The following is a 14,845-nucleotide window of genomic DNA, read 5'->3' as shown; positions in this document are numbered from 1 at the left end:
TTTTTGCCAGCTGTTAGAAATATCGATTATTTTATGGTCATGGTTTAGAATGATAGAAATAACGCCGAAGACTTTATAGCCGGAAGGAATCACTGACGTGATCTAGTACAATCATCTTGTTTTACAAATAAACTTAAGACACATCAACATTGAGGAACTTACTTGTCTGAAGTCACAAGTTGATTAGTGGTAGAGCAAAGACTAGAATTCAAGTTTTTGTTTCCCAATTCAATGTTCCTCCCTCTACACCAGAGTTAACTTATTTGTTCCCTCATAACTTTTCAATATCTACTTTACTGGGTTGTTGTGATCACATAAATAATGCACTGGAAAGTACTTCAGAAAGTATAAAAGGGCTAAGCAGGAAGTTGTGGAACAAGTTGTGGAACCAGAAGGTTTTAAAGTTCCCATACCTGTCAGTTCCCTTCATTGTTTTATTGTAATCAAATGATATAGAATGAAGGCAATGAAATGAAGGTGGCTTCCTGGATCTGCAGTCAAAATATATAGAAGAGGGACCTTTCCATGAATATTTTCAGACACAGAGAAGACAGAGTAGAATCTGTCTGGATAGGATAGATACATGAGCATATCAAACCAATCTATACATAAGCACTGGTAAATGAGAACAGTTATTCATTTACTTGAAACTCTGAACACAGAGATACCCACGAAGTTCCCTACCTTAAATCGAATGTACTTTAGAAGGTCAAATTCTTTGGCATACATCCTGAAATACTCCAGGACCTGGGAGTTGTGCATGAAGTTAGGATAGTGATCTGGGATGGGATAGTCACTGAAGCACATCATCTCCTTAGAAGTGTTGATGATCAGTGACTTGTAAATACTGGCCCTTCCTTCTTCAGGTTCTTCCTGCAGTAAATAAAAAGCATTCAGAGCAACTTGAGAATTAAGGTCATGGTTTATAAACAGCCAACAAACATTTGAAAATGTTTTCTGAAAGAAATGCCAATTAAAGAAAAGTCCCCTCCCCACAACCCTTCACATCTCCCAGTATTTGTGCCTTCATGCAGTCTCTTCCCCTTGAATCTAAATTGTCTTTATGACTTGCTTTTGACCAACAGCATGCAGTTGGAATGATACTGAATGGCTTCCAAGACTAAGTGATAGGTAGTCTTGCAGCTTCTGTCTGGGTCTCTTAGAAAGCTTGCTCTGGTGGAAGTCAGCAGCCACGTAAGAAGTCCAGCTACCCTGAGACCACCATCCTGTGAGGAAGCCCGAGCTAGCCACATGAAGAGCATGTTTGGGATAGAGAGATGTCCAGCTAGCCCCCAGAAGTTCTAGTTATCCCAGCTGATGTTCTAAATACGTGAGCAGAGAGGTCACAGCACACGTCCAGTCCCAGCTGTCACCTGAGTGCCATGACATAAGACTCCAAGTGAGAACTGCCCATCTGAGTAATAGTCTTTTAAATAGTATATATATTTCAAAGCTTAGGGAAGTTTCAAGAGTTTCATACACTTGCCACATTGTTCTCCAGGAAACACTGTACTAACTTATATTCTGTCCACTATGTGTTCCCATTTTACCTCGTTTTTACTAAATTAAAAGACAATTACTCAGTGTTAGCAAAAATGAGGTGAAATGAGATCTTAGTACAATGTTTTCTGGAGAGCAGTGTGGCAAGAATATGAAACCCTTGCAACTTAGCCTTTTAAAGAAAGATTCAGCATTGTAGACAAAGATTTATGTTAAAGGATGTTAATGATAGCATTATTTATAACATAAAAATGAAATAAGCTAAATGCCTGCAATATTGTGATTTATAGGAAATATATATTTGGTCATCCAGATGGTCAAAATATATTTCTCATATATATTTGGTCTTTCTCCACAGTTCTTAGCTCAGAGCTCCCAAAACTCTCCTAGTTTCCTAAGTGTTGAGAGTGATAAAAAGTGCCCTTTGTTATGTTAATATGCTGACTTTTAGAAAGCAACTAAGGATGGGGGATGGTTGCCAATGGAGCAAACCCTGTGATTAGAGGGTTGTAACTTTCAGTTGCCTATCCCCTGATCTCTGGGGAGGGGACAGGGGCTGGAAGTTGAATCAATAGCCAATGCCCAATGATTTAATCAATCATGCCTATGTCATGAAGCCTCTATAATAACCTAAAAGAATGGGGTTCAGGGAGCTTCCAGGTTGGTGAACCAAAGAGATCAGGGGAGAGCGGTGTGCCTGGAGAGTGTATGGAAGCTCAGTGTCCTTTTCCCTATGTATCTCTTTCATTTGCCTGTTCCTAAATTATATTCTTTTATTACAAACCGGTAAACTAGTGAGTAAATGGGTTTCCTGTGTTCTGTGAGCTGCCCTAGCAAATTAATCAAACCCAAGGGGAGGGGGTGGGGGGTCATGGGAATTTCTGATTTATAGTCAGTTGGTCAGAGGTATAGGTAACAAACAACCTGGACCTGAGACTGTCATCTGAAGTCCAAATCCAAGGAGGGGGTCGTTGGAACCTCCAATCTGTAGCTGGTTGGTCAGAAGCCCAGGTAATAACTTGGGCTTATGACTGGTGTCTGAAGTGGGTTCGAGGGGGCAGTCTTGTAGAACTGAGCCCTCAATCTGTGGAATATGACGCTGTCTCTGGTTAGATAGGCATCAGAATTGAGTTGAATTCTTGGACATCCTGCTAGTGTTGAGAATTGTTTGCTGGTGTCTGGGGACCACCCGCCACCCACGCACACACACACACATTGGAATTGGTCTCAGAACCATTTAATGCCCAACAAAATTCACTGTAATTTTGAGAACGCACTGCTCCAGATCTTTGCTACCTAAAGTAGGATCTGTGGACTAGCAGCAGGGGCAGCACTTGGGAGATTGTTAGAAACGCAGAATCTCAGGCCCCACCCCAGACCTACTGAATCGGAACCTGCCTTTTAACAAAGTCCTCAAGAGTTTCAGATGCATCTGAAAGCTGAGAAGCATTGATCTAGCTGATATCAAACCCCAGTTCACTGTTCTTCCCCCATCAAGTTTAACTTCTTTGCTTCCTCAAAAACTTCTAATAACTACCTCATGGGAGTGTTGTAGTGATCACATAAAATAAAGCAGTATCTACCCAGATTGTTATATTAGCCTGTCACTGAGATATCACAAACCATGACTTTTCAACTCTATTAGACTTTTTAAAAACTGTTTTGATTATGGAAAATTACCTTAACCAATTTGGACCCCCTCTTCTCTTTTTATTCCAGAAATAGATATTTGGATGCTGGGTATTGTTGAACATTAAATGGCCATAAAGGAGAGTGTTCACTGGCTTTGCCCACATTAGAGATGATTTTCCTCCCATATTTAGAGAAGAATTTTTCAGTTTCAGAATCCTGAATTGATCATTCCCATTTCTCTGCCCCATCCTTCAAGATCTCATTCCCTTTGGCTGCTAATGATGTTTTTACAAGTCTCTTCTAATCTATCCTACCTATTTCAACCAAAATGTTCTTTCTAGGGTATGATTGTATCTCTGTCCTAATTAAAATTTTGGATACTGCCCCATTTTCTCTAGTGTGTGTTTTTCAGCTTAGGATTCAAAGACCTCCATAATGTCTTATAGTCTATTCCTTATCTCCCCAACTAGATTGTAAGCCCCTTTACTTGTATTCATGAGCCTTCCTACAGCATATAAAATTATAAATAGCACTTAGTAGATATTTAATAGACATATGTTGAATTATATTGAGAAAGGTACATATAGAAACAGGAAGTAAATTTACATAATGCATAACAAACTAATGAAATACATCAAAATTCATTTAAAAACAGTTGAATAAGATATTTTAATCTTATTCACAAAAATTTGTTGTAAGGAAAATTGCAAAATAATATAAAATCAAATGCATAGAGATATTCATTTTATAGTATTTAAAATACCTATTAATTAGAAACCACTTAAAATGCCCCCCTCCCCCAATAGGAAAAGAGTTTAGTAAATTACGGTATCTCAATATGATTCAGAATTTACCTTCTACACTACTCCTTAAGTATCCTGCTAAATTCAAAGCAGACCCTGTCACCCCACTGCTTCATGGGCTCTACTGATTCCATTTGGAAAAGCAAATTTCTTATTTTGAAACTCAGCATATTTCACAATCTATTCCAATCTACCTTTTTATCTTCATTTAGTTAACTTCAAGCTTCTGAGTCATTAAATTGTTGTTGAAACATTCCAGACTCTTTCACAACTTTAAACTTTTGTAACACTACAGTACTGCTTCTTCATTTGGAAAATTCCTATCTATCATTCAAAAGTTACATCAAATGTCACTTCTTTGGAGAAGTATTTCTTGTTCTCTCCACTGAGTTAAATGCCCCATTCAACCTCCAAGCTGCCAAAACTCTCCACTCATATTGCCATCAAGGCAACTTAGAACACACGATATTCTGCATTTGTTTCTATGACTGTGAGGTACCCAAAAGTAGAATTTGTGTCTTATTTTTTGCATCTCTATCATCAAAACAGTACCTCATATATAGTGGATGCATAATAAATGCTTTGAAATGAATTAATGGGTGAATTATAGAGATTGAATTTGGAGATACTTAAAACTATGATTTTGAAATCTGTGTAGAAACATTGAAAATGGCCTATGATATAACTTTACGTGGAAAAAGTAATATTACAAAATTCAGGTCACATTCCAATCACCAAGTATATAATATTATGTATGCCTAGGGCAACTGTATACCCATGTCTACCCATATTTATATAATTACACATTGTATAATCTCGCCCCTGTTATACGAGTATATTTTATTTATTTTAAATCAATAAAACTTGAAAGTAGGAAAAACAAATTGATTTATTAAGGAGGTATGATTTTTTCTTTAATTTTTTAGAAACGTTGTTTATACTACACCTTCATGTTAAAAACCTTCAGCAAACTAGGAATAGAGGGAAACATCTTCAATTTGATAAAGAACATCTACAAAATACCTGCAGCTAACAGCATACTTAATAGTGAGAAAATGGACAATTTCTCCATAAAACTGAGAACATGTTAAGGATAGCCTCCCTTACATTTCTATTCAACACTGTACTAGAAATCCTAACTAATGTAATAAGATAAGAAATGGAAATAAGCGTATACAGATTGGGAAGGAATAAATAAAATGATTTTTATTCACAGATAATATGACTGTCTATGTAGAAAATTGCAAAGAAGTAAAAAAAAAAAATTCCTGGAACTAATAAGCAATTTTAGCAGGGTTGCAAGATACAAGGTTAATATACAAAAGCCAATTACCTTCTTATATACCAGAAATGAAAAATTGAACTTTGAAATTAAAAAAAAAATACTAATTATAATAACACTACCCAAATTAAATGCTTAGGTAAAAATCTAACAAAATATGTGTGAGACTTACATGCAGATACCATAAAACACAGAAGAAGAAAATCAAAGATATAAATAAATGGAAAGATATGCTGTGCTCATAGATTGGAAGACTCAGTATCGTTAAGATGTCAATTTCCCCAACTTGATTCGTAGATTCAACGCAATCCCAGTCAACATCCCAGGTAACTATTTTGTAGATATTGACAAACTAATTCTAAAATTTATGTGGAAAAAAAAGAGGCTTAGAATAGCCAACTTTGACCTTAAGTGTGGACTGTGCATAGTGACTTTCTTCCAAAGAGTATAGTATGACAAGGGAGAAAAAAAAGAGCAACTTTACAGTGGCAAACCCTGATAAACACCATCTCAAGCCAGGTCGGCAAGGTTAACATCAATCAGTGTGATAAGTTTGATAGTATGTACCATTGATATGATGTGAAAAGAATAGCACTTTACCTCTAAGGTCTTCCTCCCCAAAATTCATAACTCCAGTCTAACCATGATGAAAACATCAGGCAAATCCCAGTTGAGGGACATTCTATAAAATACCTAACGAGTAATCCTCAAAACTGTCAGGGTCATCAAAAACAAGGAAAGTCTGAGAAATTGTCACAGCCAAGAGGAGCCTAAGGAGACATGACAGCTACATGTAATGTGTTGTCCTGGATGGGAACAACTGGAACAGGAAAAGGCCATTAGGAAAGAAACCTAAGTAAATCTGAATAAAGCATGGACTTCAGTTAATAATAATGTATTAATACTGGTTCATTAATCAGGACAAATGTGTCATGCTAATGTAAGATGTTAATAATATCTGGGCATGGGGTATATGGGAACTCTGTACTATCTTCCTAATAATTCTGTAAATCTAACACAGCTCTAAAATTCAAAGTTTATTTAAACATGTTGTTTGTACATAGCACGTTTTTTAAAAAAAATTAAATTAATGAGTGGTAGTGTCCTTTTGGAACCAAGATGTTTGAGGCAGCAGGGGTAGACACATTCCTAACTATCAAATTTGACTTCATTCATTCATTCAGTAGATATTTCTAAAGTCTCTCTGTAATAAAAACACTATATTAATGCTAAAAAATACAAGTCTGTCCCTGTTTTCCAAGGGTTCAAAGTTTAGTACAAGGAGTAGAGCCATGCTTTCCACAGCAGGTCTGTTGGGGTCACTAAGCTAAATGAATCACAGATCTTACCCCGTGACAATAATCATATATTTGTATTCTTTTTCAAGTAACTAAGACAACGAAGTGTTATTGTGTGTCAACAAAAACCTTCAAGCCCTTCTAAACACCTGATTGGATCCTAGGTGGTGTTCATCACTGTCAACTCACTGCTTTATAAAACAGAGTGAGGGCAGAGCAGTACTGGGTCAGTGAGTGGAAAAAGAAGCTTCTGCTCCTGCATTTTAGTATTTCCTACCATCAGCGAATAATCTGACCTCTAGAGATGTGCCTTGATTCTATTTCCTGCCTAAGCACATGACTCGCATTGAGTAGGAAGTTCATATGAGAAAAGAGAGAACCAGGGACGTAGGGTAGTGTAATTGGAACTGAAGGGAGTGGAGGCAATAGTAAGGGCAGAAGAAAGGAGAAAAATGACTCCCCTTCAGTGGGAGGAGTGAGATCAGTGTGGAGCTTCTGTTGCTTTGACAGACTCTCAGAATCCCGTGGGACAGAAGCTGTCTTAGGACTGTTGTTCACAGCATTGTCTTCACACTGGACTCATCTGGGGAACTCTAAAATACTAATGCCTGGTCCTTACTCCCAGAGACCCTGTTTTAATTGCTCCTTGTCTAATGTGTAGACAAGGTTGAGATCTGCTGGTAAGAGGTGGTGTGCTGGCCCCGGAAAGCTCAGGGCACCAGAGTTTATCCCATCCACCTCAGAAGTCCTTTCTCCATACATCCTTAGCTAAACTGCAGAATGCCTGAGGGCAGTGGCAGGAGGTTATATAACTCTGTATCTCCACACCATCTAACAAAGTCTGAGCTTCAGAAATGTTTGTTCAATGAACTGTTATCGATTTTGTTTTAAAGATGCAATGTCATCCTCATTTATCACCTGGGAAAGCTGGGGTAAAAGCTGAAGGGCAAAGGTTTCCATGTTGGCTGCACATTAGAAATAACTAGTGGAGAGGTTTATTGGCACCCAGGCCAATAAAACTAGAATCTGGATGGACTGATATCAGTATTTGTTAAAGTTTGTTAAAGTTCCCCAGGTGATTGTTCAGTGTTGCAGCCAAAGCTAACAGCCACTGCTCTACAGTTACCCTCTTTTAAGTATTTTTGTATACATTCAGTTGTCTTTTTTTTTTGGGGGGGGTGGTTGATATTTAAGAATTAAAAACACCTATTCATCTAAGGGTGTTTATTACATAATTTTATACTTTAAATTAAAATGTATTAAATATGCCTCATTTTACATTACATTGTATCCATGTGGTACCTTTGTATCACATATACACTTCAGAACCTCACTACGTGAACTGTAGTTATCAGATCAGCAGCATCAACATCACCTGGGGCTTTACCTGAAATATAGAATCTTGGCACCACCCCAGATTAATGAATCGCAATGTACACCTCAGCAAAAGCTCCAGTGATTCATGTGCATATTAAACGTGGAGAAGCACTGCTTTGGTATACTTTAAGGATTTTTAAAATTCAGATTGACTAAAGAATATTAAAAATTATTTTCCAGCAATACATACTTATTAAAACCTCAGCATTTCATAAGGGATTTATCATTTTAAGCTATTTTGTTCATAAAGTAATATTGTAGTATGAAAATTAAAGTGATATGTCTCCCATTACTACCGACTTTTCACCATCAGTCTGGTCTAACATTAATGAGGAGATCAAGAAGAAAGAAATTTATACTGAGTCCCTGAGACCTGTTAAAACAAAGAGAAAATGGAAGCCCTGAGTTCCCAGTGGCTTCCTGGACACCCGGTAGCAATGGTGGAATTCCAAATTGCTTGGGTTGATCCTATATATGAAACCCCCAATGAATTACAGAAAATTTACAGGGTGTAGGATGGGGGAGAGGAAGACTCCAAGTAACAAGCAAGGGGGTCATAGAAAAGCAGATCTCAGAGGCAATTCTTGAGGAAACCAGCATCAGCATGTAAAACATGTTTAATCGGCAATTAATGGATGTTTATAATACCTCAGGCTCCACAACTGTGTAACTGTGGAATATGTGAGAATGAAGGTCTCTATTTCCACAAGCATTCTAAGCAGCCACCCAAGATATTTTGCTTCTCTAGGATTCATTTATAAAATGTAAATATATTTGGTGCCTAATATATGCCAGGCATCCCCCGTGGCTCTAGAAATATAGTGGTGTTTGTGTGTGCATTTATAATATATGTAAAATATATGTATGTTATATATAATATAATAGACACAGATGTGGTCTGTCTTAACAGCAGTCAGAGCATTATGATGAAATATAGCCTATTTATTTTCAAGAAAACAGTTTATAAGGTGCTGAAATTTTGCCAAGAGTATAATCAGAAAAAACTCCAAATTGGGTGTTTAACAGAGAAGAAGTTTAAACCACTTTGGAAATAAAACCTGACAATCAGGTAGGATGGTGGACCCTTCACTAATTTCATGCCTGGTCAGTAGTTGCCAGACCTGGCTAGGATGCTTACCAGACACCAAATGTGTGGGCCACACTCTAGGCCTACTGAATAATAACTGATGTTTAGCAATTATTGTGCCACTGTTATTAGTCATGACATAATTATTCATTCACTTAATCCCCACAATAACTCTATGAAGTGGGTGCCAGTATCATCTCCTTCTTAAAGATGACAACACAGAGGTACAGAGAGGTTTAATGGTTTTCCCCAACGTCACAGTAGGATTTGAACCCAGACGTGCTCTTAACCTCTACACTATGTTGTGCTGGATTTCAAAAGTAAAATTTTCTATTGATTACAAAATATTTATTAACAGTCTTTTCAGCCCATGCCCAAGACTGATTGTGACCGAGGCATGGGTGGTGTGCTAAGGGGTATCCGCCCTAGATCCGAATAAGGACGATTGTCAAATAGAGTTAGTCCCCAAGGCAGAGCCAAGATGCAAAACAACTGTACTGCTCTTCTACTAAGGAATGCTATGAACGAATGAAACCACTTTTAAGTAGCTGGCCAACACCGTGTTCTTTTTGTGAAATATGAAACAAATCTGGACACCTTAATACCATTCACTGGCTTAAAAAGTGAGTTGAAAAGCAAATCCAATGGATGTTGCTTTGGAGATCAGTTAAGGAGGGTGATATTCTTTGACATATAATAAGCTTAACTATCATTTAAGTAAGAAGATACCTTAACTGTTAGTAACAAGTTGCAGGGTTGGGTGTACATATTAAAGCAACTCAACTTTAAAACTGAGTCTGTGCAAGGACAAGAAAACCCAGTTGCAGGTGCCCTCTGCCTTTCCCTGAAGACAGGACTACTGCTTTGATTTCTCAAGTGAAGGAAAAGTGCAAAGCAAGGAAGGCAGCCAGACTTTATATCCTATTCAAGCACTAGAATCATTAGAGAACTGTTTAAAGTAATGAAGGAAGGAAGCAACAAAGGAAGAAAGGTAAGAAAGAAAAGAAAAAAAAACAGTAATGTTAGAAGAGATTGAAAAGGGGGATTTCTGGAAGGAGTTGTAAGCAGTATTCTAGATCACTTCCCGATGAACGCAGACCAAGAGCAACCACTTTACATGTCTGCCATTCTGCTACACCCCCCCACCAAGATTGTTACCCTTTTCTGGATAGGAGCAAAACTCATTACAGACAGTGCCCAACTTGTGATATTTTGACTTTACAATGGTTCAAAAGTGATACACATTCAATAGAAACCACACTTTGGGTTTTGAATTTTGATCTTTTCCCCGGTTAGCGATATTTTGTATCATACTCTGGTGATGCTGGGCAGTGGCAGCTTCCAGTCAGCTGGAAGGATCAGGGCTGTAAACAACTGATAGACTTACAACCATTCTGTACCCAAACAACCATTCTGTTTTTCATGTTCAATACAGCATTCAATAAATTACATGAGCTATTCGACACTTTATTATAAAATAGGCTTTGTGTGAGATGATTTTGCCTGACTGTAGGCTAACGTAAGTGTTTTGAGCACGTTTAAGGTAGGCTAGGCTCAGCTATGGTGTTAGGTAGGTTAGGTGTATTAAATACATTTGTAACAGGATATTTTCAATTTACGATGGGCTTATCAAGATGTAACCTCATTGTAAATCAAGGAAGATCTGTAAATGAAAATGATCTCTGTGCCATTTTCACAGACATCAGTAAAGGAAAAAACGAGTGATAGCTGAGTCCCATTTTGCTGCCAGAGTAGGGAAAGAGGAACCTGCATAGAACCTGAGGTGATGGCTGCTGAGAGGAAGTCAGCAGGTTGAAGTCTGGCAGGTTTAATCACTGTGAAGCCCATCATACTTCCTGACACGAGGTAAAATATCTTATGCACCTAGTTACGGCGAGAGTTCCAAGTATTAAGGAACCAGGAGATTTACCTGAAACCTCCACAGCCCTCCGATGTCATCAGTCCCTTCAAAGCAGACGGGCTCCAAGCCTTCTTCCAGGCAGCACTTGATAGACGTGAGCCCACTCACTCCTCCCCCAATCACAGCAATTCTTTTCTTGGTCATGGTCTCCAGAGATCTTCACCGGGCTGGGTCAGTGTAACCTGTCCTAAAGAAAGGATGACAAAAGACAGAAAGCACACATCAGTTAACACCTTTCAAAGAAGAGCTTGAATGTGGCATTTAGATAAATGCTGCAACAGCAGGTGCCTTTGGGGAACCCAGATTCCAGTGTCCTCGTGGACCACCGGGAACTTCTACACCTTGGATGGGTGAGCCCTGTGCCTGGAAGACCCAGAGCTGAGACCCAGAGCTGAGAGCTCTGCTGCGGTACCCGACCTCGCTGCCTTTGCCCCAACACTGGCAGATCCTGCTGCGATCTGGAGGGCACTGCACTTTCAGCTCTTTGCAAAGAAATGTAAAGCAACAAAGTACAAACAGCAGCAATAGCCAATGTGGAGGGGCTGTTCAGCTCCACCTCCTTTCAGCCAACACACCGCCCACTCAGCAGCACCCATTACCCCCCCCCAGGGGATAAAACGTGGGCCAAACCTGCTCTGGGCAGAAAAAATTAACCCTATAACCTCTGTTTTTCACCTGCAGTTGCCCACACTCTGAGCTACTCTCAGGGGAGACCCTAGGGGTCGGAATCTCCATCACCCGCCCTTCCCATTCACTTTTTTTTTTTTTTTTTTTAAGGTTTTCAATATAACATTTATTTCTTAAAAGTTAACATGTGCATAATAGGAAACCAAAGAACACAAGAAGCAAAAAACAAAGTCATCCATCATCACAAGCAGTTTACCATCTGATGTGTCCTTCTAGGTCTCGTTTGTGTATTTAAACACAACTAAGCATCCATTTTTATGTAATTAAGATCATACAGTTACGTATCATGCTTTTCACACATCATGAATATTTACCACTTCAAAGTCCCAAAGCTATGAGTATTTTGATAACCAAAAATACACTACACCAACTCAATCTGGAAGGAAAAAAAATGTAATCCTTTCTTGGCGACAAAAACTTCAGAAAAGACAAAAATGGCAACAGGCCTCTAGATAAAGATATTGGCAGAGTTATGCTTAAAATACTACATTCCCTTAACGTTCAATTAAAAATGAGACATAAAGCAACACAGTACCCAAAGTATAATGCTTTTAAGAGAATTCATTATCTGATCTAAACTATTAAAGTATTAGCAAGGAGGTATGTTTCCACTGAATTACTTAACAATGTATTCCTATAGTACAGCTAAGAGATGCACACACATCAATGGTTATCATCAAAATATAAAAAGGAACAGATCCACATACTTCCCTCCCTTTTATACTTCCTTCTGCCCCTCTGCTGCCAACCTAATGAACAAGTCCTGGTGTACATTTCTCAGATGGTTTAACAATTCCATGTCCAAGATGCTACTTTTTTATCAATGGTAACAAAGATATTTACAAATTGGTTAATTCACTAGCTCTACTTTTTATCATACATTGTCACCTCAGGACTCCTAAAAAGCCTAGATGTTGCAAAATAATGAATGAACCTTGTCCATAATAAGCATTGGTACTTTACAAAAATGCACATTTAGACCTATGGTTATAACCTAAAACTGTCTTCTAGATATGGAGATATTAGCCAAGAGCCCTTCCCTTCACCCTTCCTCTTACCCCTCCTCCAGCATATCAGCGACTAAGTACAGGACTATATCTAGCTCCAAGAGGTGGATTAACATAGACGCTCCCAGAAGACACAGCCCTTCCTAAAAACCAACAAAAGGGCATTTATTAAGGGGTTATTTTACTACCTCTACTTTTAATATACTTTGGGCATTAGGACTTGCTTATTCTTTAATACACAGCAATTAACTAAAACACACAAATAGAACAATGGTTAGACAATCTGAACTTGTCTAAAGACTCATGGGCACAGATCCCTTCTCTGTACTTCCTTCCCTGTCCGCTCCCCGCCTCCCCACCACCCAGTGAATAGTCAGCTTACTCTCCAAGACTCAAGTTTAACAATTTCCACTCCCCCAATACAACCATTCCTATGAATTAACAGAAAAAATATACTTAAAACGTGTTACTTTTAACTCTCTACTTTCAACATATGTTGTGCACTTTTACACATCTAGAAAGATTAGATGTTTCAAATACGGATTTAAGTTTGTCCACTATATATACATGTAGTAGCACTGAAGAAACTGCACACAAAGGGTATAGTCACAAAGTGTCTCCTAAACAGGAACACTCTGGCCTAGAAGCTTCCCCTTCTCATCTCTATCAACCCAGCGGACAAGAATAATAAGCATCTGTAATGCTTAGAGGGGATTTTAACAATTTTACTTCCTCCAGTTGTTTTCAGAAGTCTTTCCTATGAATTTTAACACAAAGTGTACACAATGTATTTATCGGCTATTTTTGTCATACACTGGCAACCTCTTTAACATATAGGAAGACTAGATGTTGTAAATTTGGACCTCTGTCCTTTATGTACACTATGTACACAGCCAAGTAAAACAAAACGCAGAGACATACCGGACAATGGTTAGTCTTGGTATAAAGCCCTTTACACTTTCTTCTTTCTCCCTGAACCAGCACAAATAAAATAATGTGTACTGCTCAGAGAGGTGGTTTGATCATTTTGATCACTCCATTTCTAAAAGACAGTATTTCATATGGATTTTAACAAAAGGATATATCTACAAAATATGTTACTTCACTACCTCTACTTTTAACATACTTTGTGCACTTCTAAACATCTAGAAAGACTAGATGTTTCAAATAAGGACTTAAGTTTGTCCACTATATACACAGTAGTGTTGAATAAACTACACACATGTAACAATGGTTAGATCTGAAAGTGTCTTCTACATAGGAACATTCTAATCTAGAACACTTCATTTCTCCCAGTACCTCCTTTCGGCCATCCATCCAACATTGGGCAAGTACAGGCACAGGTGTCACTTAGATGTGATTTACAATTTCACTTCCAAAGGTCCTTTTCAGAAGACGGCCTTTCAATGAATTTTAACACAAAGTGTACAAAATGTGTTAGTTTACTAACTCTACTTTTGTCATACATTGGCAACCTCTTTAATATCTAGAAACTAGATATTATAAAATTGGGACCCATTGGTCCAGTATATACAAAATATATACAGTAAAGTTAAACAAAATGCATGTCACATATAGAGCAATGGGTAAGCTGCAATGTTCTAGTAACTGCTAGCAAAACGCCTTTTGCAATCTTCCCTCCCACCTCCTTAAACCCAATGAACAAGCACAGAGTATACTGTTCAGAGAGGAGGTTTAACAATTCCATTTCCAAAGACAGTATTTCCCATCAGTTTTTAAAAGCTATTTACAAGAAGCATTATTCTACTAAAACTACTTTTAAATACATCAAGCACTTCTAAACATCTAGAAAGAATAGATATTTCATATAAGAACTTACTTGTCCACTATGTACACAGCACTGTTAAATAAAATTGCACACATGTAACAAGGGTTATAATCTGAGGTATCTTCTAAATATGACCATTTTGGCCTGAACCATTTCCTCCCTCACTTCCTTCTCTCCGCCGCCAATCCAGTGGACAAGTACATGCATGTGTAATGCTTAGAGATGGTTGAACAAATTCATATCCAAAAGTCATTTACAGAAGACAAGCTTTCCTATGAATTTCAATAAAGTGGACAAAATGTGCTAATTTTACTAACTACTTTGTCATACACTGGCAACCCCTTTAACATCTAGAGACTAGATGTTGCAAAATTAGGGCTCAATTTGTCCATTATATACACTATATACACAGCAAAACAAAATGAACATACAAAAAATGGTTTTGTATGAAAACGTCCAGGT

At 38.0% G+C, this 14,845-nt stretch overlaps 1 protein-coding gene across 6 annotated transcripts in view; it reads right to left on the bottom strand.

The window, feature by feature from the left end:
- The window catches only part of FMO5 (flavin containing dimethylaniline monoxygenase 5), a 35,260-nt gene extending 23,610 nt beyond the window's left edge, over positions 1 to 11,650 (bottom strand). The window contains exons 1-3 of one of the 6 annotated variants that reach the window (XM_082459059.1): positions 11,242 to 11,646; positions 10,910 to 11,087; positions 685 to 873 (exon numbers count right to left, since the gene is read on the bottom strand). In XM_082459059.1, the coding sequence (XP_082315185.1) occupies positions 685 to 873; positions 10,910 to 11,044 (324 nt within the window). In that variant the 5' untranslated portion in view covers positions 11,045 to 11,087; positions 11,242 to 11,646. Of the gene's footprint in view, positions 1 to 684; positions 874 to 10,909; positions 11,088 to 11,241 lie in introns of all 6 variants that reach the window. The other 5 variants (XM_082459062.1, XM_082459061.1, XM_082459063.1 and 2 more) reach the window with 5 other exon arrangements.
- Between the last annotated feature and the right edge of the window lie 3,195 nt (positions 11,651 to 14,845).

The sequence above is a fragment of the Balaenoptera physalus genome (assembly GCF_965194825.1).
Source record: "Balaenoptera physalus genome assembly, chromosome: 1".
NCBI classification, from domain to species: Eukaryota; Metazoa; Chordata; class Mammalia; order Artiodactyla; family Balaenopteridae; genus Balaenoptera; species Balaenoptera physalus.
The sequence above is the reverse complement of the archived record's forward strand: the minus strand, read 5'-3'. Positions and strand labels throughout refer to the sequence as shown.